This window comes from Lates calcarifer, linkage group LG3, assembly GCF_001640805.2.
Source record: "Lates calcarifer isolate ASB-BC8 linkage group LG3, TLL_Latcal_v3, whole genome shotgun sequence".
Taxonomy (NCBI): Eukaryota; Metazoa; Chordata; class Actinopteri; family Centropomidae; genus Lates; species Lates calcarifer.
In genome coordinates, this window is record NC_066835.1 from 13,094,423 (window position 1) to 13,122,331 (window position 27,909).

At 38.5% G+C, this 27,909-nt stretch overlaps 1 protein-coding gene across 1 annotated transcript in view; it reads right to left on the minus strand.

Moving 5' to 3' along the window:
- Nucleotides 1–27,909, minus strand: part of LOC108898204 (CUB and sushi domain-containing protein 3-like) — a 311,569-nt gene that overhangs the window by 100,654 nt on the left and 183,006 nt on the right. Inside the window, 4 exon segments of the mRNA XM_018698119.2 lie at nucleotides 4,170–4,291; nucleotides 13,502–13,626; nucleotides 13,793–13,880; nucleotides 18,406–18,483. Coding sequence (XP_018553635.2) covers nucleotides 4,170–4,291; nucleotides 13,502–13,626; nucleotides 13,793–13,880; nucleotides 18,406–18,483 — 413 coding nt within the window.

Below are 27,909 nucleotides of genomic sequence, written 5' to 3' on the forward strand. Positions count from 1 at the left end.
CAGTGTTTTTGTTGTCTTGTGATTTCTGCCTTGTGGCTTCAGTGTGTATCTCTGATTTCTGTAGGCCTACAGGGCAATACTAAATTCACTGCCTGCATTAGTACGAAGAAAGCCTGACCAAAAGTGTGACTTTTCCTTCTTTCTGAATGTGATTGTATGACACTTTCTTTGTTCTTTTCTTAACTAAATATGCAATATGGCAGCACTGCAGTAGTCTTCTCGTATCCACACATTATGCATGATACTGAGCATGCTGATGCATATGAAGTGATGCCAAACCAGTTCACACTTAATGCTGTCAATTTATATAACAGAGCATTTTTTATGTGCTAGCTGTGCATTCAGCATGCATCATAAACAGATAATACAAAGGAAGTGCTTTGCCTCACTGATGAGGAACAGAAAAAGAAGAAAATAAATAATAGTTAAAGTGTAGACAATAGTACAGTAAAAGAGAAGAGAAGAGAAGAGAAGGGAAGAGAAGAGAAGAGAAGAGAAGAGAAGAGAAGAGAAGAGAAGAGAAGAGAAGAGAAGAGAAGAGAAGAGAAGAGAAGAGAAGAGAAGTCTAGTAATGGCCACCCTGTCCCGCCATCCCCAAGGTTAAATGAGAACAGGAGAGAATGAATTGGCTCTAAAGGCTCATTCTGCCAAAACTAAATGAAGCAATAACATCAGAGAGCTATAGAACCCCATTAACACTTAACCTGAGAGAGAATGAGCAGAAGGGTGGGCAGAGAAAGAGGAAGAGAAGGATAGAGGGAATGGGGCTGACAGAAAGAGACACAGAGAGGAGAGGGTGAGCTATAAAAACCCTGTATCACTTTACTTTCATGGGTATGAGGGTGTGAGAAGGAGAAGCTGAGAAATGTAGAGTATGTGTGGGAATGGGTGCAATGGAGAGAGTGATACGAGTGAAACAGTGAAAAAGAGATTTTTCCCCTCAAGTGCCCTCCTCCTCCTTCTCCTCCTCCACCCCCTCTCTATTCTCTCTTTCTCCATAGTAATTTGATGGTTTCAGGCTGAGCTCTTTAATGAAGAATCTGGATAATTCTGAGGACAGAGCCTCTGGGAGTGAGAGAGGAGGAGGGATGGGCAATGTTAAAAAAGAGAGAAAAAGAAGGATGAGACAGGGAGAGTGAGAAAAAGGGGGTACAGGATGAAATAGGGAGAGACGTGTACAAGCAAAAAAGAGATGTTCTGCCAGTGGGAGAGGCAGGCTCAGTTGGGACTATTCCCTTACTCTAAATGTGCTATGCTGCTTGCACCATCGCCCTCTTCCCCATCTTCCCCCTCTTCAGCCTCAGACTCTCTCTCTCTTCTGGGTCCTAGTGTATGTTTGTCTCTTTTGTTGCCTTCTCTCCTCAGGAGACCAACTGACCGCTCACCTGCCCGCTAAGCTGCCCCTCATTCCCTCATCAGCCCCCTAATTGAGGACAGCTTTTTACTGCCAGTACGCCAGACAGTCAATGCTCGCATTCTGTTCTAGCCATTCTTGCTTGTTACCTGTTGTTTACCTGCCAATTCCCCACTGTTTGTTTGTCTCTGCCACCTGCCCAACACAAGCCTGCTTTTGAACCTAGTAAATTGCCTTTTACTCCTCTAGATGTATCTGTGGATCTGCAATTTCCTATTTAACCATGACAGAATAGGAATTCATAAACCAACATGAGCCACTGAAATTTCAGACTGTGAGTGAAAGGTGACCAATATCCACAAACCAAAACATGTTTTTTTGCAACATTGAGATGGTTCATTAAAAAGGTTATCAACATTGTGATATACTGTATAGCAAGGCCATTTATGTGATTTATTTTAAATTAAAAGTGAAAAATTTGTTTAATTTTTGATGCCACTCTTAAATGAAATAAATATATGCTAAAATGTGTGATTCATTCACTTTGTAAGTACAGTTCTTTTCCAAATTGAAATTTTTTCTAATATTTGGGCTGGTTCTTTAAATAATACTTAATTCACTTTAGTATTTCTGAACTTTGAATATTCAACATTTCTGGAAAACTGTATCTTCAAATTGATTGATTAATGCTATTGACTTCACAGACTTGAAAGCATCTTGGTTTAAATTCAGCCAAAAATCCATTAGAAAGCAATGACACTTATCTGATGATAATGAGACAAGTCTGACTGAACCACAGATGCTAATCCATGAGCGAGATGAAGATTTACATATTGAGGTTGATTTTCTTCATGATTTAGCTCATTTGAATGCTCTCGCATGTGCCTCTTCACAGGTGTCCTGTATGAATGCAACAACCTGCCAAGGCAGATGAAAAATGAATGAAGATGGGAGATGGTTTAAGAGGCAAACTTAAGGATTTGTCACTTTTTGTCATGCTCACCCTTTTGCATCTCCATCTGGCTCTTTAAATGGGCTTAGTATATTAATAAGCCTCCACTCCTCTGTCTTACACAATTTCTATTTATGTCTAACTGATGAACATGGACACAGCTCTGGGTTTATCTCTCAGATTTCTCTCTCTGTTCCAGGTCACATTTGATGTTAATGGCTGTGGGACTCAGATCCTTGAAGATTTTTGACTGATTCCAAAAAGACTAAATGAAAGATTCTGTTAACAACAGCAACAAATAATGCATCTTTAACAGATCAAGACACAATGATTTACCTAATAGAACTAGGCTTAATCATATTGGAGACTTTGTTTTTTTTTGGTTGTTGTTTTTTTGAGTGTTGCATTTTGGCTAGAAGAGGGTATAGAGACAGAGATGCAGTGGTGAGAGAGAGAGGCCAATGACGTGCAAGCTCCTCTGCTGGACATGAACCGGGGAATGGAGGTTTATGTGGTGGTATCTGTCTTAGCCCCTGGTGCACAGCATCTGGATCTGTACGAAGTTACAAACCTGCCAAGACCCCTGGTTTGATGCAGTGTCAAGACATGCACAGTATGCTGTGTGTACTGCAGTGTAGTACATGACATGTGTATAATTCAGTACGGTGCAAGACATATTGTATATGTGTATTGTAGTGATAAAAGATGTGCATATGATTCAGTATGATGCATGACATACTGTATATGTGATGCAGTATGATGCATGACACATACATGATATAGTATGGAACATCACAATATATAATAAGGTACCATCTGTAAAGGCTTTATAGATAAAAGGCTATAAAAATGACTTGATGTAGATGATCTGATCTTCATTTAAGATAGCATGTTTGGCAATATCCATAATCATATGTGATACATACAAATTAATTTTCTTAACTTCTTACACGCATGTATAGACATACAACCCCAGAGAGTGCAGAGGGGCATTAGTACTGTAGCCTTCAACAGTCATATACACATTGTAGCCTTCAACAGAGAATGTATTGCTCTAGGCCATAAACCAGAGGCCTTGGGCAGTGACAGAGAGAGTTGTGTGTGTGAGAGTGTAGAGCAAGAGAGAGAAAGGTTTCAAACAAGAAGGAAGCAACAAAGCGAGTGTGTGTGTGTGTATTTGTGTAGATGAAAAAATGAGCTACAGTGTGTATTTGAGTATATATGTATGTAAAAGTGTGTATATGTGTGCGTGTGATGTGTATGTGTGTCCCTGTGGTGCTGACGCAGGTGTTGCCATTGACGACAGAGCGGTCACCACAGTGACCCTGAGAGGAATAAGGATGTGTCTCCTGAATACCAATCAGAGTTCCCCTGGGACATAAGGCGACCAATCATAGCTATCCATCTGACCTCCAGCCTATCGTGTGCCCCTTGGCAGGATTAACCAATCACATAGAATTAGACACCGATACGCCCGGACTAGCATATAATTTACATACCTCCTACATGAATTATTATTAACACATTTCAATTATGTAAAAAAGTAGATTGACTAACTTTGTACATGGCTGTAAGAAGTGCAGTGTTATATCAATTAATATTAGATTGAATGAATGAAATTCAAATGGCGCAAAGCCTGGTAGCTAGTTCAGGAAGATGACTTAAGTTGTGCTGCTACACTCACACATGATAAATGCTTGATAATAGGCTAGGTTTTAATCCGATAAACAGGTCAAATGGTCAAATTCTGTTTAGATTCAAAATGATTAATAGCAATGTGTATAAATTAACAACAATTTGAGTTTAAGAGTTTGTTTGACAGATAGAGACAGAGAGACAAAAAGGAGAGAGAGCAAAATTTACCTTATTGGGATTTGAGGCAGTAATTATCCACACACACTGGGCATTGCTCTCATATTGAATTGGGAAGTTAGGAGATGTAAAGGTTCCTGACGGACCTTGAAGATTACTGCCACATGTCTTCACTGTGAACAGAAAAAAAACATAAGGTTATTGTTATTAGTAGCAACTGAAGAATTAGGAGTGGTATTAGCAACAGCAACTGTACACTGTTGAGTCACTGCACTACAACAGGGAGACAATTACTTTTATAATCAAACCATTGAAGTGACGCTCAGGCAAAGATTCTCAGAATAAATCCAATAGCAAAATATGGCACTTGTGGGTCACAGTGGCAATCCAGGAAGGAACAATTAAAAGTAACACTAATATAATGATGAGAGCTACAAAAGAAAGGGTGTGGTGACAGGGAGAAGAGGGCAGGAGAGAAGAGAAGAAAAGAGAAGAACAGAAAGAGGAACAGAAGGTCAGATAGATGTTATTGATACTGTCAGCGACATCTCCCTGGATAGCAGGACTTAATTGGAAGCTATTGGCTGTGAAATACCACAGGATTAGCTAGAGTTTCAGTATTGACTGATAGAGACACTCACCAGCAATTTACTCTCAAAATCTATTGAAAGTCAACAACTTCTATCTACTATATGGGTAATAATTACATTCCGTCTGTAAAAGAAGTAAAACATCTGCAGTCCAGCTTGATACAAAATAAGTTTTACATTAGAAAGGATTCAGTGAACCATGAAGCTTGACTGCTTGACCAACGGTGTAAGTGTACAACTATGTGATTTGAGTGGATATTCTCTATGTGAATCCATAGAGGAATATTATAGTATGTCAATACGCACTGGAAAGTCATACACTAATACTGAAGCTACATGCAGTGGGTTGTTGAAAATGACACATGCTAGTTGTTCGATAAACCAACTAAGCCTTTATTAGTGTGTGTGTTCTGACTGGATGTGATAGAGAACCTGCTCGTCTGTCCTTGGGTCGTCCTGTTAGAGTTGGGAGGTAATTTTCTGGTTGGTTTGAAGCAGCGTTTGTTCCTTAATTAGTTTGTTCAGCGGTAGGCCGCAGGAACACGTACAGTTAACAGCTGCACACACACACAAACACAAACACAAACACACACACATACAAAAAGCACATGAGCATGAATGCTTATATGCTCACATTTTACAGACACATTCAATCATACATACATTAACACGCACTGCACATTCAACCAACAAATACACCTAACACTGCAAAATAATAGACTTCATGGGAGATTTGAATTTGCAAATATCTAAGAAGATTCACAAGGATGCAAACCAAACCAGCCAAACATAATTCATACATACTCACTGTACTTACACAGTTCAAAAAAACACATAGCTGGCTGCTACTGTGGCTTAGTGGTCAGAATGAAGGCAAGGGACAAGTAAAGAAATCATACCACAGCGTGTTTGTGTGTGTTTCTTTGTGTGGGTGATGGGGTGTGTCCATGAGGTGCTGTAAGAGACTGTCAGAACAAGTACAAGACACCTTAGAGACACCTTATATCTCTCTTGTCTGTCTCTCTGTCTGTGTTTTCCTGTCTTCCTGTCTCCTGGATCTTTACCTGAGTTCCCCCTGACTGAACCAAGTTGACGCTTGTTTCTTTAATTCTCAATGCATCTTCAGATGACCTTCTCTTGTGTTCGGCTCACTGCAATTTATAAACTGATACATACACAGAGATGAAGTGCGCGTGTGTGTTTGAGTTGCATGTAAGAAATGATTTATCTGCATGTCTCACAGAGTGTGTGTGTCTTAGTAACAGTGCGCGTATGCGTGTACATTGACAGCTCAATCAGCGTGGCCTGAACGAATGGCCAGCCCATCGCCGTGCCAACAGAAGAATGGGCACGGTGTTGCTATAGCGATAGCGCGGAGAGAGTTATCACCAGAATTACCAGAGGAGCTAACATCTCATGATTTATATTAAACTCCATCCGTCTCTCGGCCTGCATCTGTCTATCTTTCGCTCTGTCTTTCTCTCCATGCTTTTTATTCACACTGTCTTGGTCCTTCTGTCAGCCATTGTCTGTTGTTCATGATTTACATTACATTCTATCACCTGCTCTTAATTTCTGTCCCTCTCCTTTTCGTTCCATTTTTATTTCTGCCTTTTGTACATTTTACTTATACATTGATGCATCATAAATAATAATCCAATTGTTTAAATATATATCCATAATAATACTGTATATCACTGCATGACTAATGTTACTTTTTAAACTTTCATTACATTTACTTGACTTTGCCCAAAGTATCATTAATTGAATATTTTGGTCATTGGTGGCAGAAGAACAAGCTCTATAAATAACCTTGACACATTATCATCTTATAAAGCTGTCATGCTAAACACGCTGTTGGCAAATAACTGCCTATTTATACATCCAACAGACACAAAGCAATTAGCATTCATTTGGTGTTGTGTAGCTAGTTGCCTGAATGATAACTTTTCTTGTGTCAGAGTAGTCAAAGCCTTTTGGTGAGAACTGAGTTTACTGGCCAGACAAAAAAAGAGCTAAAAGAGGTGCAGAGGTTAGTAATAATCCTGTGTAGGTTTGTCACCAAGGATGACATCTTTTACATTTCATAGTCAATTGAGGTAGTAGTAAACAGGTAGTAAGACTTTAGCGCAGGATTATGACTTATGATGGAATATTTTCATAATGGTGGTCTCACTCTCTGATAGCCTCCATCTGCCTCTCTGTCAGTCTATGCAACTTTGTCTCTGTGTCTCTTTCTCCCCCCTCTCATCATTATTTATACTGGCACACAGTATAGAGGGCTTGAAGCCAAAAGGGCCACACTATCATTGAAGTGATAATGAATTCTAGATTAAATTAAAAATTTTGATGAGGTCTATCTGGTACTAAAAGCATATTGTTGGAATCACGAGCGAGATTAACTGAATGCTTTAGGCTAGGACTGCAGAGAGTGTGTGTGTGCGTGCATGTTTGTGTGCGCAACAACATATCCTCTTTTGAGTTTATATATTCAGATCAAATGGATTCCCTGAGGATTCTCACTTACTCTCCCTCACTCTCACTTCAGCACATTCACACAAACATGCATACCCACATAAACCATTGGGAGGCGGACCAAAATTAAATGATGTTTCAGGCAAGGATCACATTGCCAAAGCCTGTGCTGTAGCTCCAAATGCCCTTGCTCACAGTTCTCCAAAGTTTTGTTTTATGGCTTCAGAGCATAACTGACGCAACCCATAAGCACTGGGAAGATTTCTGTGCGAAATGTTTTTCAGTATGCATTTTAACACTGTTCAGCTTCACAATGTTTTGACTTGGTTCTCCATTCTAGCATAACAGAAACTCATAAGTGTCTCCTTCGGTCTGATCTCTGCCTTACACTCAAGGTCTATAACTCTGCTGCTTTCTCAGCAGGATGGCCTTTGGGGTTAGTGAGTCGTCCCCACCGTGGAAGGCTCAGGGGCAGTCATCCATACAGCAATACCTGCTGAAGCATACCAAGGACACTTAACCCCTACCTGTTCCAGATTGTCTGCCTGACCCTGCACCCCAACCAGAGAGCATAAAGGGATCTGGGAGGGGAGGTAAATCAAATAGAAAATAAAATCGAATCATACGCATGAGTCCTCAGAAGTACACAAGTCATGGGCTGATTTGGAAATGGCATACCACTGAAGCCGCAATGTCCTCTTGGTGCAATTGCAACTCTGGTTTCAGTGCTGGTTTGAAAGATGACAATTTTTTTGATCTTACCAAGACTTAATCAATTATTTATCATAGGCATTTGCCATTACATTAATATTGCCTTCCATCAAGTAAACTACTTACTGTGATAGTATGTATCATATTAAATATTTCAGGGGCTTATAAACTCTGGGATCATTCAATTGTTTGCCCTGTTGACACTGTATATAATCTACCTGTCCATCACAAAATGCCTACAAGCCAAGAGTAATGTGTTTTTAAAGAATGGTATGACAAAACTTCCTTATCATGGTAATTTCCTCATCAAAGGAACTTCCTGATTAAAGTAAATTAAAAATTAAATAACCATCCCCATAAAAGGAAAGTTCTCATTAAAGTAATTTTGACAAGAATGATATGTAACCAACTAGACAAGTAAGCTAAAATGAAATCATCAAATCCTGGTTTTGACAAAGGGGTTAGAGGGTATCTTCAATTTTTCTGTCAATGACAAGGATACAAATTTTATCTGTCAGGATATCATGTTCACTTTTAATCACAGGTACCCCTTTGCCTGGATTATATCTGAAAGTTTTTTTTATGGTACCAACAAGTCTAGCAAATTTAAGTTTGAATGAATATTACGATGTCAGAAAAATTCATTGAGAACCTTTTATAAAGTTAATGTGGTCACATTAAGGCTTAGATCATGCTTTTGATTTGATTTGGTTTTTCAGGAAGGCCGAACTGGCTGTTTTAACAGGCTTCCTACAGGAGTAGATAGATTGACCAATGGACACAGAGGATGATTGATGACATCATTAAGCTGGCACACAGCGTTCCAATGGCCCTCGCCCTGGTTAGGGCTTTACTGGGTACACACACAATGCATGTACACACACAGTAAAACACGCGCACAATCAGACGTACAGAGAGTCATTTAGTGTAGCTGTTGTGCAGTGTGTATATACATCAGTTTCTCCTTCTTTCTCTTCTTCATGTTTGAAGTCAACATATGTGCATGTGTTTGTCAGTGTATGAGTGTGTGTGCATCAGGCTGACATATAGCACCCTTTGTTGAGTCAGTATATTCAGGCAGATCAACTGAACTCCCCTGGAGTTCACAAACATGCATGCACGCACGCACGCACGCACACACACACACACACACACACACAGAGTTGGCTCAGTGGCCTTGCCATCTGTCCATTAATCAAGGTGCCACATGGACTCCCCCCTCTCTCTCTCTCTCTCTCCTCTCTCTCTCTCTCTCTCTCTCTCTCCCTCTCTCTCATAAAGTGTAGTAGGAGTGGACAGAAGGACATTGCAGCTTGATGGCTGTTTTTGTAGTTTATTTTTATTAAGTTTGTAATTGTTTTATTGTCTCTAATAAAGTGATTACCACTCTGCCTCCCTCTTTCTCTCTCTTTATATTTATCTGTCTTTTCCTATTGCTTCTCTGTTGTGATATAAAGGGCAGATTTTCAAGATGTATTCACTTTATTTTCTCTCTAATGTTCCAAAAGACACATTTAGCTGTAGTTAAGTGTTTTGACGGAAGTGACCCTTTAATAAATCTGCTGGCTTCATGCTTCCTGACAGATTGCCTCTCTCTCAATGTTATTCATGAGTTTCCACTTTAGCTATTGGCTGGTCTGGATGTAAAGGTCAAATCTGAACTGTGTTCAACTAGACACAGCCTTTCTCTCATTCCATTTTTGTTCAACAGGATGAAACAAAGTACGCTAAATAAGGACACTATACTTTAGAGAACGCAGTGTTTCCTTAGTGAAAATCACATGTACTTGTAATGAGACACAATCACGACTGCTCTGCTTTCCTGTACTATCTTACCTGTTGAACTCATTCCAGAAATTTATTTATTTTCATGTGCCCGAAAAGCCAGTGGAGGTGTAAACAGTGGCATGTAGCCATTTTCACCAGGATCAAGTACATACTTTTGCGCTTGCGTCTGTTAGATAATTTCAAGGCTCCAAATAAACACACTTCTGCCAAGGTGGATGGAGTGGTGCAAATCAGCTTGTTTATGCAGATGCAGCCCATTTGTTGGCCTACACATCCTGGTCTGAAATTGCACCAGCTCAATCCACCTCTTCAAACACTGTGGGTACCTTAATTAATTAAATCTTCTAACAAAATAGGCACTCAACCTTCTGTATTTTTCTACACACCACAGTGATATGCCTCACAGGTCACATGTTTGTACAGAAAAAAATCATTTGAAAAATCCTTCAGTAAACCAAAATATATTCAACAGGTAATAATACCTGGGACATTTTACTGTACTACAACTTATTGACAAAAGTTTTAGAAGCATTTGGGAGTGCTGCATATCCACAGGTTCTACAATCACCATTCTGCCTTGAAGGCAATAAATTGCAGCTTTTACAGAAAATGAGATGAGCTGATGTGACTGAACATTACTGAAGCTCACTATCACCCTGCCCCTGCTGATAGTATAGTCCTCCTACCAGCAATGTCAGCCTGCTCTAGCAGCTCCGCTTCCAGACTGTGCTGTGTTTGCCAAGCTTAAGCTTGCTCCTCTTTTGACTAAAACTGCAAAAATGCATGGGGTCATGCATGCACTTGCATTCAGTGTAATAAAGTCTGACGTGTTAGATGCCTAGAAGATCCCTCCACATCTTGCCTGGGAGTTAATGCCTAGATGATGATAATATGTCTTAGTTGCTGGTAAAAGAGGGTAGAAAATAAAATTGCTGTTTAATGATAAGAGCAACAGACCACTTCTAGACAAGAGCAAAGTTTATTCTACTTCTACTCTATTAGCTTTAGACAATCCCTTCTCTAATGCCTTTGGGGCATTTATATTTTTGGAATTTCAATACTGGATTTTTGTCCCTGAGGGAAAAGTGATTTTTGTGACTAAGTTTAAAAATAGCGTAGTCTCTATATTCTACTCTATGCTTTTCAGCTAAGGCACTGTACTGTACTGTAACACTAAAACACCCAATTTCAAGCTTTAAATATATATTTGCGATGTTTTTCTTCTCTGTTTTCTCTTTTGAGTGATCCTGGCACATACCTCGAATAAAGTCTCAGCACAGATATGATTCCAGGGTTACATGTATCTTGTCCTTCAAGCAACCTCAAGATGGTTATTCTGGGATTTATGGGATTTTGGGGATTTTTGAAGATGCAGGCCTTTCTGTTTCACCAAAGGAGGACAGAGATATACTGCATAACAACAACACAGCAGTACTAGCATGAGTAGTAAAGAGAAACAACGCTGTCTTCTTTTTCAACAATATTATTGTCTAAACAAACATGGACTGTGGATCATTTAATGTTTGCAGGTAGGTTTATCAGAAATCATGTCATTAACTGTGAACAATAAATATGAATAGTTGTTCCAACTGTTTGCTTTTTAGAATAGGATTGCATAAATTTATACATTTAATATTAGGGGACCATGCTGGAGTAACAGTGCCCTCCATTGTGAGATGCTTAGAATAACAAAGATCAACTAGCCCAGAATCACTAGTTACTTAGCAACAACCATGGAGCAGGATGGTGCACTTTGTCATGGCTTTGTCAAAAAGTTGCTTATTGAACAGTTGTGCATGCTGGGAATACAAGTGACTGAGTTTTAAATTCAACAGAGTTTTAACGATGCACACCTGCTACTCAGAAGTTACGGTAGCTCTGTGAAAGTGTCTCACCCTGGCCACATGGCTTTCCTTCAAACATCCCTGCTGACTGGGGACTGATGGCTCTGTTTTGCAGTGATAGAGGTCATTCTTTTTAACCACTCACTGCTTCAGGGGACAACATCAGTGACTTTTAATGTCATTGGCAATCACCCTTTGGGGAAGCTTAGCCCATTGCCACACGCAGGTAAATGCAAGAGCTGATTGGCTTAATGTCAGTGGCTATATTTAACTGCTCATTATAAAGTATTTAGTGATGATGAATACCTGAGAGCCAGTAACAATCTTAAAGAGCCAATCAAAGGCTATCAGCACTATAATAATGAGTTGGATAATAAGGTTGATTGACAGGGACCAATCAGAGTTCAAGTGAGGCAGCCATATCCTAACTGTACTGACCAAGTTATATCCTGCCTGCCTGCTTACAAGGATCTGTGCTGTCATGGCAACGCGAACCTTAATGAAGGTCAGACTCCCTGTGTGTCTGGTTCACATGACTGTGTCCTTTAACCAGGAGGCAAGAGAGGAGGACCCATGGCTGACTGGCATGTACCCTGCTCAGGTGTCCCTGCGCAAGATATTGAATCTCTGCACACTCCCAGAGTGCTACTCCATAGATAACCTTGCACTTTGCCCTCCCTGTGACGGGGGATGATAAAAGTGCAGTGTCCTTACTAGACAATAAAGCATCATATCATAAAATCAGGATCCACATCTGGCTGGAGTCTGTGATTTCCTTTGGTTCTTCCTACAGTAAAAATAAAATAGTAACATTTCTATCTATGAGTTATGCTCCAAACACCGTAGATTTATTTTTGCTAAAATGTTGCAATACTCAGTTATTTCAGAGTTTAGCTGGTGTTCGTATGCTAATGTCTTATGATGGATTTAGTGCATTTTCTGTTCAGAGATGCTATAATTTAAGCAGAAAGAGTAGGTGTGACATTTTTCAGCTTTTCCTTGCCTCCTTCTTCTGCTTTCTCTGTTTCTCTGCCCTCACTTTCTCCATGCCGACTTCTTCCTCCCTTTCAGTTCTATATCTCAGTGATTATTAGTTGGTGTAGTTCTCTCTCATTCTTTCTCTCTCTCCTACACACACACACACACACACACACACACACACACACACACACACACAGACCTACACACAGTGAATATTGGTTTTTATGTTAAAGTATGTGTCTCCAGCCACAGTCTGAAGCCTAGTGAAGGGAGACATGGCAGATGTGAAACCAGAACCAGTAAGGAAAGCTGAAGAATGATTGTGTGAAACGTGTTAATTATCAGAGCACTTAGAGAAACGATGAAAAACACACACCTGTCCCCAAGTAATTAAAGCTTTAGAATCTGGTGTCACTATTTGTCGCTGTACTGTATGTATGAGCAGATTACTTAGCTTCTGTCACTTTATAAACTGTATTGCAAATTGCTATTTGATTTATATGATATATTGAGCAGTAATGATCAGACCTGGTGCTTGCTTACAGAAGTGTTTACCAGTATACCATGTTTACAAAAACAGGTGTTATTTTAGGTCCCAAATAATCACTATCATCGCTCCCCCGATGAAAGCATACAACCGCAGCATGTTAGTAAGGCACTACGCTGCAAACATTGGATTATGGAGTGTTTTGTTTCATAATTTTATAGCCAAAGGCTTGAAACAGAATTGGGATTTTTTCCACTATAAACGCAGCCCTGATCAACACAAACTCATGCTGAGAAGAGGCCAGGGCAACACACTGGCAACGTTTTGAGGCAATGTACATTGCAGTTGCGCTGAAGTGTTGTGTCCTACAATACCTCCACATTTGAGGTTACAGCCTCTTCCTCCATCTGGATCTATGTTTGTATCATTGAGAGTCTTGGCAGGGTCTGTTACTGTGGTGTCAGTAATTTGTATGCTTGTGCCGATGCATGTGGAGCTATTTCTTACCTTTACAGACTGGCCGATGGTCACTCCAGGCTGCAAAGACTTCAGCCACTCTCTGGCAGCTGATGGTTTTACTGCCCTGAAGGACATAGTCTTCCCCACAACTGAACTGCACCACACTGCCAATGCTACACACACATACACACATAATCACATACAGAGGGAAGACAGGGAGTCAGGAATTTTTTTATGTAAACACATATGCGTCTGTACAGATAAATATATGCAAACCTCTTTGTCTGAATAAATGAAATTTTAAGTCCATGTGTCCATGTTTGTGAGTACAAATTGTACCTGAAGTCATTGCCATGGCGTTTCCCATTCTCTGGCTCTCCCGGGTCAGGGCAGGAGTTGGACGCCTGTCTCACACCACCTTCATTTACTACAGAGAGAGAGAGACAGATGGAGAGTCAAGAACAGACAGGTTAGAATAACACAAAGACAAGGCCTATTGTAAGGCTAAACCAGGAAAGCAAGCAGACTCACACATTCATCCTGGATGCATGTGTATCTGTGGCTGATGTTTGCACAGAACTTAATTTTTTGAGTTACACATTAAACTTCTCACCATTTGCTATTATGAGTAAGTATACCTTGCAATTATAATGTAAATTATGTAGCTATTCTATAAACATTGCTGCAAAAGCAATACCAAAGAACTGCTTCAAAGTACCATGGCATGAATCTAATACTGCCTGTGTCTGTCAGTCTATTGACAGCATTCAGCACAGCTCCCCATTTTTAGTTTCAGTTCTGGAAGCCTGCCTGCCTTGTCACTTATTCACTTTAGAGGCAGCAGGAAACAGGTGGAAGGAGAAACAGGTTAGACAGACCAGGAGATAGAAAGACAGACAGGTTAGATGGTTAGGTAGGCAGACAGGGACGACAGAGCACTCTAGATAAGATCTTAATTCTCTCAGAGCGCTAATCTTGACAGTAACACTCCAAACATCACAGTGGTAGAACAGAGACAACAGACAGAACTGTACAAATACTTTGAGACTGCAACTTCACAACAAATAAGTATGTGACACAATGCATCTCTGTTTGTAATTACAATACTCCTGTTGACAGTATATAGCTAGCTTTTCCTCCTTTCTTTTCTTGTTCTTTCTGTCCTTTTTTTTAAATTCTTGCTTGTTTCCTTGGTTTCTTAATCGTTCCCTGTCATTCGGTCTCCCTTGCCTCCTTTTCCATACAAATAACCCCACAGCTATATTTCATTGGCTTTCCTTAAAAGACACTAGAGTATAGAATTTATATTTCCATAAAACTTAGTCATTCAGAGCCTCTTCTTTCTCTGGAGTGTTTAAAAGTTACAAAACTTTCAAGAAACATTGCTTTTGGGTTAACTTTGAGCAATGGACAGTGTGTGTGTGTATGTATGTGGATGAGTGCAGAGAGAAAAGGCAAAAAGCTTCTGTGTCTACTCAGGGAAAGCCAAAGAAACATAGCTGTCAGGTAAGTGAAAGAAATCAGAACACAAACAGCTCTATTCCAATAGCAAAGCTTTCCATTTTAAAACTTTTCCAACTCAAAACACATGATACATTAAAGATTTTTTTTTCTGTGGTACTTTTTTTTTTTAAAATACTGAGAGTTTCCATCATGTGCCACAGAGCTATTCCTTGGCTGGAACTCAACAATAGTATTAGTACTAATATAGTATCTTAATGAGCCTCAGTCCACTGATGACCTATTTTTACTCAATTTGGGGCCCCACGTGACGATCTTTCGTATTTCTTAATGAGATCAGGGTTGAGAGTAAAATTATTTGAATAATCCTTGAGTTCCCCTCATCTTTCATTCACACAAATGAAAGTAAAATTAGGCCACTCTGAGGATTTTAAAGTGTGTTTTTCCAGTTGTTCATCCTCTTCTAATGTCTGGTGTCCATACAACATTACTAGAGGGACAAACTGCCTTGGTGTGCTTATTTACTTCAGCTATACAGCAAACAAAACACCCCATGGTGTATTTTGATATTCAAATGCATAGACTAATATTCAAATGAGAGGAACACAACTAATTGTGTAAATTGGTGTAGTATAATATTCAGCTCATTTTAAAAGCAGCAACCAGACACCAATGTGGCAGTATTATGTTGATTGCTTGATTAGTATTTGATTAGTTTGATTAAATTACATTTGAGAGTGGAAGAACACAGTTCATAATGTTATGTAGGTGGTGAACACAATATCCTCATGATTTATCATTGTGGTTTTCTGCATATTTTCTCTTGATCAGTTCAAACTCATCTTTGTGAACCTTTTCTGTCGTATTTCATGTCTAAAAGTTATTTTTGCTGCTGTAATAAGTCACTTTCATCTCATCTTAACAAGGTCCTTTTGCACTGAAAACAGATCCAATAAATTTATTTTTTTTTTAATCTGAAATGAAAGCTGATTAAGTACAAGTTAGTTTGTTTCCGTTTTTAAATGTGTTTTTCTGCCACTAGTGAAAACAATTATTGGTGAAAACTAAAGTTCAATTTCATCTTATGTCGAACAAAAATGCTGATGCCAGAAAACTCAATTAGGTGTATGAACAGACGCTGAGTGATTATAGTGCCCATTTCTGCTTTCACACAAACACCCTCCCACCCAGGCTGTCTGGGCTATCCGACTAACATGCATGTACATGTTTAGTCAGTATCAGCAAACCCAGCAGGTGGTTGGTGTGTGTTTGTGTGTGTGTATTTGTTAGAGTAGATAGTTTGTTGCTTTGTTGGAGCGGCTAATTTGACCATCTGGACTATTAACACCATAACAGAGGGACTGGTTACAGTATCAGTACTATGAGCACACACTCACACACAAAACCCACAAAAGTCACACACTTAAACACACATATATATGTACATGAACATATATAACACATGTACAGACAATGCATTATGTGTATAGGCGTGGACAGACAGACAGACAGACACACACACACACACACACACACACACACACACACACACACACACACACACAGAGGAAGAGGTTTTGTGCTTTGTTGAAGAGCTAAACCAGTCAGAGCAGAGCAAATTAACACCTGAACCAATCAGAGCCAGGCTAATTAACATACAAAGTCACATCTGTAGAATCAAACCTCAAACCATGACACTTCCAACCTGTCAGGAAACCTGCAGTGTCTCTCTGTGTGGTGCTCAGCTCATCACTTTTCCATCAGCTCATTCAGTGTACGGAGATACACATTACATTAACATACTGTATGCTAACACAAACACAAAGTGGACAAGCAAATAAATCAGAGATGTTCAGAAAGGCATCAATAGCAAGCATGCAAACCAATTAACAACATGGACGAGCAGGGTCTATGTACAGTATGTGTATATGTGGATTCATCTTTGTGTACGTCCTTGTATCGATGCATACAATATCTGCATGTTTTTTGCATATGTCCTTGTGGGTGTGCAAATATGTGCACATGCTTAGTATTTATAAGTATGTACTACAAGCTGTGTGCATGCGTGTGAAAGCATAATAAATGTGTGTCCTGTGTGATTAAACAAAAAATACTTAAAGATCATCACCATTATCTGTAGCACACAAATAACTGACCCTCATACATGACTGTGATGTGTGAGGGTATGTGTGTGAAAGAGACAAAGAGAGAGTAGAAGAGGTACAATAAAGAGACAAAGAAGTGAGAAAGACATAAAGAGGGAATTAGGTGTAAAATAAATCTAAAATATGTGAGATTAAAGTGGGCACTGACAGCTTTAATAAGTGAAACCTTTGTAACAAAGGTACTACTCTTTATCTTGGAGATTTTTCATGCTTTTTGTGCATGTTCTCCCAATGTCAGAGTGTTGAAAAGGCTTTACACGGAATGAAATAATGGTCATGCATTCTTCTTCTTCTTCTTTTTTTTTTTGCATTACAGGACATCAAATGACTTATGAACCATTAGCCCCTTTAAACTTGATAATTTCACTTCAGGGTGTCTAATTAAAGAGTTTCCAAAGTATCTTATCCTTTCAACATGGGATTTCACAAAGTTAAAGGAAACTGTGGTAGTTCCAAAAGAAGAGTGGTAAATTAAAGGGGAACTTTTTGTACGGTACTTATTAAGTGGGGACCCTTGGATTTTTTTCTCATACTGTGTATAAAGATTGGAATAATAAATCTGCAATAATATTTAAATTTTCCACTGACTGTGAGGGCTTATAGATCATCATACTCCAAGACGTAGACAGATATTAATAACTAGAGTCATACACTAGATTCTTTGTTATAATTTTAACATTAGCTTCTATGGCAGAGAGATATCATTTTAAACTTCAGTGACCTGTGTATAAAAGTTTACTAAAATGTAGAGAAGAGAAGAGAAGAGAAGAGAAGAGAGGGGGGCGGTAAACAATATTACAACAGCTGAGTCACATTCCCTGAACAAGCCCAAAGCAAGGCAAAACAAACCATGGTTAAGCTTATCAGAACAAGCCGTGATTAAATATATCAAAGCAAGCCATGAAGAAGCATGCATAAACCAAGACACCATGACCAAAACACATACACAAAACATCAAACAACAAAAATATACAGTAGTCTAAAATAGCAAGAGCATGCTCTTATAAAGGCTGTGCCATTTTCAACACATTTGTCTATCAAAAATTGTCACGTTTTCAAATGTCAGTCAGGAAGTTTTGCACTATGTATCTGTGAACGGATGAACTGTTGTTAACCACATGTCGTCTGCAAAGGTGATGCAAGATGTTTGTGGGTTATCAATAATCAGAGGCACAAAAGTGTTGAATGTAACAGCCTTTTGAAGAGACAAAATGAATAAAAGCAAAATCAAAACAAAATCAAAGCTAAAAACAAAGCCAGTCCAAGCCAAACCAAGCCATCACATGTTAGTTCATTAGCCAAAGTGACATTAAGATGTGAACTCACTTATTGAAAACTTGTTGCTGGAGTCTTTGCCAGGGAATAATTTAACGCCCCGCGATTTAAAATCTACTGATCGCTTCACTGCAGAGGAGAACAGAATACAGAAAAGAGAAGAAAAATCAGAGAACAGATTGGATAAAGTGGGAAAAAAAATGAGACCTAACCAAGGATTTTTTTTTTAAATGGCAAATTCTTCTCCCTCACAATACTGAGAGGGAGAAGAGTACAGTGGAAAAGAAAGTTACGAAGGCAAAGGAAATTTTAAAATGGTGGAAACAGACAGCGAGAGTGGCAGAGAGAGACAAAAAGAGAAAGGCAGAAAGACGGAGGAAGGTAAGAAAAATGATTGACCATTCAGAGTTTTTGTTCATATAAAAGCTTAATCTTTCTCTCTCTCTCTCTGTCACTCAGGCACATACATCAAATGTCGAGGTATTTTGCTGGAAGCCCCATCATATTCTGGAACAAAAGCTGGTAAAGGAAATTGCAGCTTTAATCAAAATGACAATGATGCAGCTCTGTAATCAAAGCATTCAGATAATGGTACGTTAGAAAATAAACGGTTCCTTTAATCAGAGTAAATCAAAAACAAGAGGAGACAAACTGACAGTCAGAATGAGCCCTGTTTTCTAACATGGGTGACATTATTTCATTTCAATATTAGCAATGTTGAACTGAATGTTACTATAGCTCAGCATGTATGGTTAAAGAGATACAGTACAGGAGACAAAGTGAGTGGACAAGAGCTGGATTTGATTCCATGGAATAATAATAAAAAACAAAACACCCAGGGGTAATCTCAATTTTATTCCCTCCAGATAATTTTTTTTCTGCTCTATTCTGTCAAAATAAATGAATGCATCACCTACATAAATAATGAAAATATAAACACAAATATATCTTGTCCTGAATGACAAAGTATGGTGACAAATTGCTTTAATGAACATCTGATGGAGTGGCTGACAGACGTCATTTTCATAATGACCAGACTAATCCACTGAGTGTTGACAAATGGCAGATGAGTTAATGTGCTACAATTATCCTAATGTTATACAGTGGCTACATGTATGCACATAGATCAGTGCTATTCTATTTGACATGGTTAAATTACATTATGTGCATTTTATGCTAACAATCATCCTAATGTTATACAGTGGCTACACACATGCACATATGCTAGTGGTAATCTGGTAACCATGTTGACATCATACCAGATCAATTAATGTGCTAACAATTAATCTAATGTACTGTGGCTGAACATTAGCACCAGTTGTGCATTGTTACCAGCACAATAATTTAATGCGGTTCCCACTATGTGTGTGAGTGATGTATAGCATGTGTGACAAGGGAGTCATATACTGACCCCTTACCCAACCCTATAACACTCAATCTGAGTGAAAAATGTGTTGCTGAGTGCTTAATTAATCTTGTAAAATAGATGTTAATATCTCTCTACTAAATTAGTCAGTGGACTTACATTGTACAGTATTTAGATTATACTTCTCTCTACTTTTCAACACAAAACATACTGTTTTATTTCATAAAGTTAACTGCAAATGCTACTTGGAATTCTTCACTAAACCACATCTAGATATGATCACTTCATTTCATATGACAGAAATACCTCATGTAACATACTTGACAGTCAACAATATAAGGTAACACACATAGTTTTCATGTGACTGAAAACAAAAGCTAAATTTTGCAGTTCATTTATTTAACTTTTATTTGCGGTTCAGCTCAGAATGTATCTGTGTGTGAGCCAAGGGGTTGGCAAATCACATCCAATCATTGCTGTAAATAAAAAGTGACAGGATTTCCTCCCTTTACAATCGTCAGTGTGATGACTCTGGATAAGAAACCTTGTAACATAGTGATTTATTTGTATTGTATTTTGGCTCAAAAGCACATAAAATATTTTGATGCTGTATAACGCTAATTCACATTGCTAATGATGTCACCATATAAGTTTTTTTCAAGTTGGGAAAGATTTTGCAATTCTTCATCAATAAGTCAAACTAATCATGAACAAATGTGAGTTTCCCTTACATCTTAAAATTATTTCATAAATAAATTCTCCATTAATGGGTTTGCTCTTAGCAATTCATGTATCACAACTGTTCATAGGAGCCTCTGAGCACCACACACACATAAACAGAATGCAAAAACACTTCAACTTCTCAGGAATCCACCTACACAAAGGGTGAAATTTATTATTCCTGACACTGGTGTCATAGCTGTTCAAAATGAGGGGGGAACACGCTTGATATCTGATACAGTATCTGCCGTCTCACAGATAAAAAGCGCCTTTCACTGCATTTCATTTATAATATTCAAAAGCAATGATTCATATGGCCCCCACTTATCCTAATGTTTTCAGGTCACTTCACAAACAATTTGGAACAACTACAGACAGCTGTATTTAAAAATACTGCTCTCAAGAAACTATGGTAACAGTGAAATGGATACATTTACTGTTCTACTGCATTGCAGACATGACATCAACAATTTCAGATGAATAAAGCCTTTAGTGTTTGTGACAATGGACAGTATAGTCCCCATGTAGATAAAAGAAAGTCTTAGCACCAATAGTAAAACAGGGCAAAAGGAGTGATTGCAGCACTGCCTTTAGATTAAACTTGTATTTGAAATTGTCCCAATAGTCAGAAATTAAGAGCGTTCATCAACAGACTTGTTATCTTCAACAACCAAGGAAAGCTGTGATCTAGATCAAAGTCTTACAATCAGGTTTGAAATGTATTTCCCCCCTGTTAGCAGCCAAATCGGGGAATCTGGGCCAAAAATAGTTAAAAGTCAAATTTGTTTTTGCCTATGCAAATTCATTCACTGTATCAAGCCCCTGTTAATATGCATCATAAAACCTGTCCTGTGTGAATATGCATCAAAGTTAAATATGCCCATGTTAATATTCTAGCCTACAAGCAGCAGCTCTACTGCAAACAACAGATGGAAGGGCAGCTGCATTTAAGTAAACCATATTTATGAACTAAAACATTGCATATTTAACAAAACTATATTTAACTAGCAAAAGAATAAACAAGAACTGAACTAAATTCAACAATAAGAGAACAGACATTTTAACAAAATCTAGTTAAAAACACACACTGAACATCTGATGTTTTCCAAAACGAAAATCTATTCTCCTATTATTAGAGCACACCAACACTTAATACTAAAAGCTGTCCTGTTACTCATGGCAGCATCTAGCTCAAAGACTCAAGTATTTTAGTCATACTTAACCACATTGCCATCTGCATTTTACATTTCTTAAGAATGGTAATGTGGAACAGTGAGACATTCTCTAAGGAGATGATTCAGGCTAACAGGCATCATGTTCTCTAATAGAATTCATCAGTTTTTGGGCTAGATGCTCCCTGCATATTTACTGCTGTCTATGGTAAAACATAATCTAGAGTAAGAACTGAAATATCATGGAGGGATTTAGAAAATGAATTGACATGGAAGTACCTGGCTTATTTTCAAAACTGCACACTCAAACTCACATGTTTCACTGGCAGATATAAGGAAAGGTGATTCATGTGGAGGGATCCAGGCTTAAGTAAGGTTTAAAGATGCTCATATTGGCTGTTTATGTCAAACAGATGGTAAGGATATGATGTAGTCACCAACTACTACTGAAACAGAAATCAAACAGTCCATGATGCAAGACATCTTGAATTAGTGCTGATGCCTATTAGCTGAAATGTTTTTTTTAAAGCACTGTTTGACATTTTGATAAATTACATATTTGAAGATTGATACCACTTTTGTATCTGTATGGCAAATAAAGGCAGACAGACCCAGGTTAGCTGTTGCCCCTGGATTTCAGCCTTTATGATAAACTAAGCTAACTACCTGCATGGATGGATATGAGAGCAGTATTGAGTGTGACATGAAATCTACTCTTGAGTAGATAGCAATGTAGCAATGCTAATTAAAAAAAATGGCTTCTGAAAAAAGGAGGATATATTTAGACCAGATGATTTAATGATGCATTTTGCAATAAATATAAAATAAAAAATGGAGTAATATAAATATAAAAGAGTTTATCCCTTGCTTTGTTGTGTATGTGTATAATTTATATCTAGCTGGCTCAAATGTTACATTAACTAGACAGAAAGCATTAACAGAAATATTAATGAGTGAGTAGGCTACAACGTACAATATACCATATATCTCTGCCTACACTGCGTTAATTACCATTTTAATATATGCAATTAATGAGTACAATCAGTGTGTGAGGGCGGTTGTCAGTGCTGTAGACATCCTCCACATTTGATGAGCTATTTGTAACCACAAACCAGCAATCATACAACATCACCAGATTGTGTCTATGCAAAGTAGCTACATTAATTCAAGCAAGTACATTCCCAGCTACACTTACTGTAATGATCCCAGTGCTAACAGTCCTTCACATATAGCAACAGCAGAGTACTGAGTCAACAATGAAAGCCACTGGTGGTGGAACGCAAGCTCCCCAAATAATATAAAAGATGATAAAGGGGTAGTTCATAGATTTATGAGCTCATATGAACCCCCTGAGGCCTGCAGTGTGTCTGTACTCAGTTTGACTAATGATTGTTAAGCTAAGCCTGACAAGGAAAAGGACGTGGGGATTTATTTAGACAAAAGCTTAATGGTATATTCCACATGTGCTAAATGCTCTCTTTTTCATTGGCTGTAATTATCCAATGTAATTAGCATTTCAAGATGTATGCACTTGATCACAAGTAGGTTTGAGACATTATGAGAGTCATATCAAAGGTACCATGCAGCCAGCAATATCCAATATGTCAACCTCCCTGAGGGGTATGCTGTCTCTCTGCTCGAGTTGAATAATGTCTCTGTACCAATGGTTGACTGGTGTTTCTTTTGTACTGACTGACTTATTTTGTTGCCATAGCACTGGCTGACTAATAATGCCGTCAGTTGTTCATTAAGAGCCAATCACAGCCCTGCAGACACAGAAACTCATGAATACGTAATGAAGAGAGATGATGGAGGGATGTGATTGGTAGGTTCTGCCTCAGGGAAGGAAACAGATTGTTCATACCTGACACACGCATAGACAACAGACGAACAGGCGCACATCCAAACACATACGCGCACAAACAGCAACACATACACTCTGATCCACAAAGAAGATAACCAAATACAGCTGCACACATACATTGTCATGACACATTAACAAACATATGCAAAAAAACACACTTATTAATAGATTAATCAATGAAAGAAAACTTAAAATAGACACATGCACATACAGACACACCCACCTGTGCACTCACAGATGCATTTGCATTGATGAGAGTGAGTTCAGGCACACATACAGATATATGGGCTTACAATCCCATATGGGCAGGAACACAAATGGACACACACGTGTGCAAGGACACAGATATGCTGTAAGCACACAGACAGGCACACACACTGACACAACACAAACACACAAACACACACATTCACAGCCAGGTGTTGAGGGTGCAGTGTTGGGCATTAGAGCATAGTACCATGCAGGGAAGGGTGTGGACCGAATATCTAATCAATCTATCCCTCACCACTTACTAATCCTCATCCATGTTTAAGAGTTTATTTTCCTGTTGCATTCAGACAGACTAAGTGGAGAAACTAAACACAAAGCCATAGAGAATGAGTAAACAATGGTAAATAAGAAAGGCAAGGAAGCTGTACTGCTGCTGATCTAGAAGGAGCACTATGTTTTTATCTAATCATTCAACAGTAAAATGAGAGGTTTCCAATGCGTGAACACTCAAGTATGTGTCTGCCTGCAGTGCATAGGAATTATTGCAGCACACAGTGTCTGAGCAAGAAAACTGTATCACAGATTCAAAAGCATCCTACATCCACGATAACCATGACGGGAAGGAGTGTGGCTCATCTTGGCTCATGGAGTCATCCATAGTCATTGGCATATCTCGTATCAGCCACAAGGGAACATGTGCATTTTCATTCAAGAGGAAGGTGCTAAAATCCAATGCATTGTTCCTATTTGCTGTGCAGAGGTCACGGGTTAGGGCCATGATCAAGCTCCCATTGAAATACAGCAATCAGAGGAAAGGTTGATCATTTTCATTATGCTGATGTTTGAGTAATTTTTAAATTCTGGATGCTGAAAGAGCCTATTGATTTAGAGGTGCTACCTAGAATTCAAACAGGATGATCACAAAGGTCAGCAAGAGCTGTCAGCCCAATCTCTCCTTCCATTCTGTCTCTGGGATAGTTCCATCATGTTCTATCTTCTGGGATTAGTCACATTAAAGCTTAAACCAGCCCATCTGGATTATTTTCAAAACTTCAGATACAGACCTTTCCTGCCAACTCAAAGCAAGACAGTCTGATTACTATTACAGGCTGATGATTATTTCTTTTAAAAAAGGAATACAAGCGCACAGTTATATTTGATTGTGCCATCCTAATCCATTGGATCGTTTTACAGTATTTACAACTACAGTACAAACTACAGTAGTTTAAAGTACTGAAATGGGGCTTTAGCAAAACTAGCAAATTGGTAATGAAGCTGTGTGGAAACCTGCTATTTATTTGGTTGATTGGACTCTGCCACTGCAAAACCTTGAAAATGCACAGTCTGCTAGCACACTGTGGACTCCTGGACTTGCTTGATTTTAATATACTTTATTATATCCTATATATACTTTTTTTTTTTTTTTTTACTTCACCCTTGCACATTTAGTGACTCAACTCATAAAAAACCTGATTGATGCAGCATGAATACATGTACAAAGCAAATCCATCAAAACTAAAATTATGTATTACACACACATCCTCTGGTATTTGAGAGAGAATACTGTGACAATTGTGTAGCAATAAGGATCTCCAGATGACCCTGTACATTGCTCCATGAATCACATCCTCTCAACCAAGTTTCCCCCTCCTTTAGTTTTTTCTGGCATGTTTGCTCTTTGAGTGGTGATCACATTTTTTTTCTTTTAAGTCTATTTAACATATTTAGACATGAAGATTCTAATGAGGTCAAAGTTCATTTTCTGCTTTTAATCATCATGTTTTCAGGTAAACTGTGACATCCTGACTTTGAAGCAGTGCCAGGATTTCTCTGCTCTTACTTTTCTGCCCCTTCCAACTCCTCTTTCTGTAATGTTAATGTTCATTAATAAGAGCCAAGCATTATCCTCAGTGTTCAGACTAAAATTGGTACAGTAAATGGAACTCCTGGCAACCATTCAATTGACTAGATGGCCAGTTGACTGAACTGCAAACTGGCTGACTGCCAGACCAAATGGCTGACTGACTGGTGGACTGACTAGACACTCCAGGCTTTTACACTGTTAACCAAGCTATTTACAATAAGCGCAACAGTAGTAAAGTTCTGATTCATCAGATGACTTTGTCATGTCTGTCAGTTTGTCTGTGCACTGCAACTTAAATCAACAGGCTGCAGTCAAAAACCTGTATAGCTGCCTGGCTAACTGAATGGCCTCCATGTCCATATTCATGTTTTTATAAGTGCATGTAAGTGGATGTGAGTAAAATGGAATGATGCTGTGGTGAAAATATTACATGAAAGAGGTATGAAATCACATGTGGAGTGACAATTAGAGTGCTAAAAAGTGAGGTTTGTTGACAGTAACAACACAAAACTACATGAGAATCACTGGCTGTAGGTACAGTATGGTAACATTATGGCCAAGGAGAAGGAGAATGAACTCGATTGCATTCTTGAACTTTTGAAATTTTGAAATAAGCTATTATTTGGTGAAACTGCCTTTTAAATTTTGCAAGTTGCCTTGTGTATTTTGATGTGTTGTTTATCAAATCAGTTTCACCATGTCTGGAATAATCAGTTGATTGTTGTTACCTCAACCAATCCGAAAGACAAGTTAAAATTTAATTAAAATTCAATTGTACCTTTCGAATTTCAAACTTTTTTGTTTTTTTTTACAATAGCTTTCTTAAAATTTAGTAAAATAATTAAAACATTTTTAATGATGCTGACAATTCTAAAGCAAGACACCATGGTTATATTGAGACTCAATGACTTTGCCAACCTTCTGAAACCCTTGGTGGTACTGCTATACCCCACTGTCAAAAACAACTTTTAAGTATTTCTTAAAGATAGAATTTCTACACATAGAAGCAGTAAATAAGAAATGATCATCAAATCATTTGTAGTAAATAATGCAGTTGTAAATCACCTTTAATTAATTACATAACCATTCCACTTTATATCACTTGGCATTTACAAACAGCATGGTTTCACTTTAAATGTCACAAGAGAAAAAGCTGTTAGGATGAGGAATAAATGGATACGTTTGAAAAACGCATCAGCAACTATTTTGGGTAACATTGGCCGGGGTTGCTGATATGTAAAGATATCTAAATCCATTAGTAAAAAGTGGGACAGAGCATCCAGCTGATAACATCCAACACCAGTTTCAACACAGTAGACGTTCTAGTCAAGAATGGGTGTTTTTTTGTTAGTTAATGTAACCCAAACTAACGTAGACAGTTAATCAATGAGCTCCGTCACCTTGGAAGTAACACTGGGGTCCTACTGTAGATAGTCACTTCATTAGCTGAGCATAATCCATTAGCAACTTAACATTTCTTTACAATTTCACTTTTGTGTTTTGGTTTCAGAAAAGATCCAAACTCCTAAACAGGGAATATCACTATTGATAGAGCCCCATGCCCTCCACTTCAGCATGCAGAGATACTCAGACAGGCCTGCTGTGCTTAGTTACAGTTGCTAAAATATGACTGAATATTCACTGACTGGGAGAAGGGTTTAGTGAACTTTTTATTTATCTCAATCACATGGATTTTTATCACATCTATTTTTTATCATCGTTTTCTACAACCTTCATATTTTTTATACGTACTGGATATTGTATGATGCTGGCTGAAGGAGCAGTTACCTGAATCACTGTAGCTTACCAGTGGTTTGGTAGCTGAGTGTGTGTGACTCACTGGCTGACTGAAAGCAAGTGTGACTCACTGGCTGGCTAGGTGTCCACAGCTTTTCCCTCATTTCTTAATATAAATAATTACATGGTGAAAATGTTTTTCTTGAAAGAAATGTGACCCTGAAAATGATAAAAGTTGACCTGTTTAAAGGGTAAATTCACTGTAAAATTGTGCTCACATATATTATTCCTGTGGCCATTGACTGCTCAGAGTTTATTTGGCAATGTGATTCAGTGGTTCTAGCTCTGAGGGAAAGCTGTTCATGTTCTTTTTTTTAATTCAACAGGAAACATGACCCAAAACTCATTCCCATTTCTAGCTGCAGCCTAGGGATGTATTTGCTGGGGATAAGAGCATACTGTAACATACCGTACCACATCTGGAAGCTGGCTTGTTCTACTACAGTCACTACATATGGCAGTGGAACAGCTGGGTTTCACTACTTTGCTCAAGGGAACTTTGAGCATCACTCAGTCTTTTACAACAAATCAGTTTTCCCAGCCTGTCCACATATTCAAACCT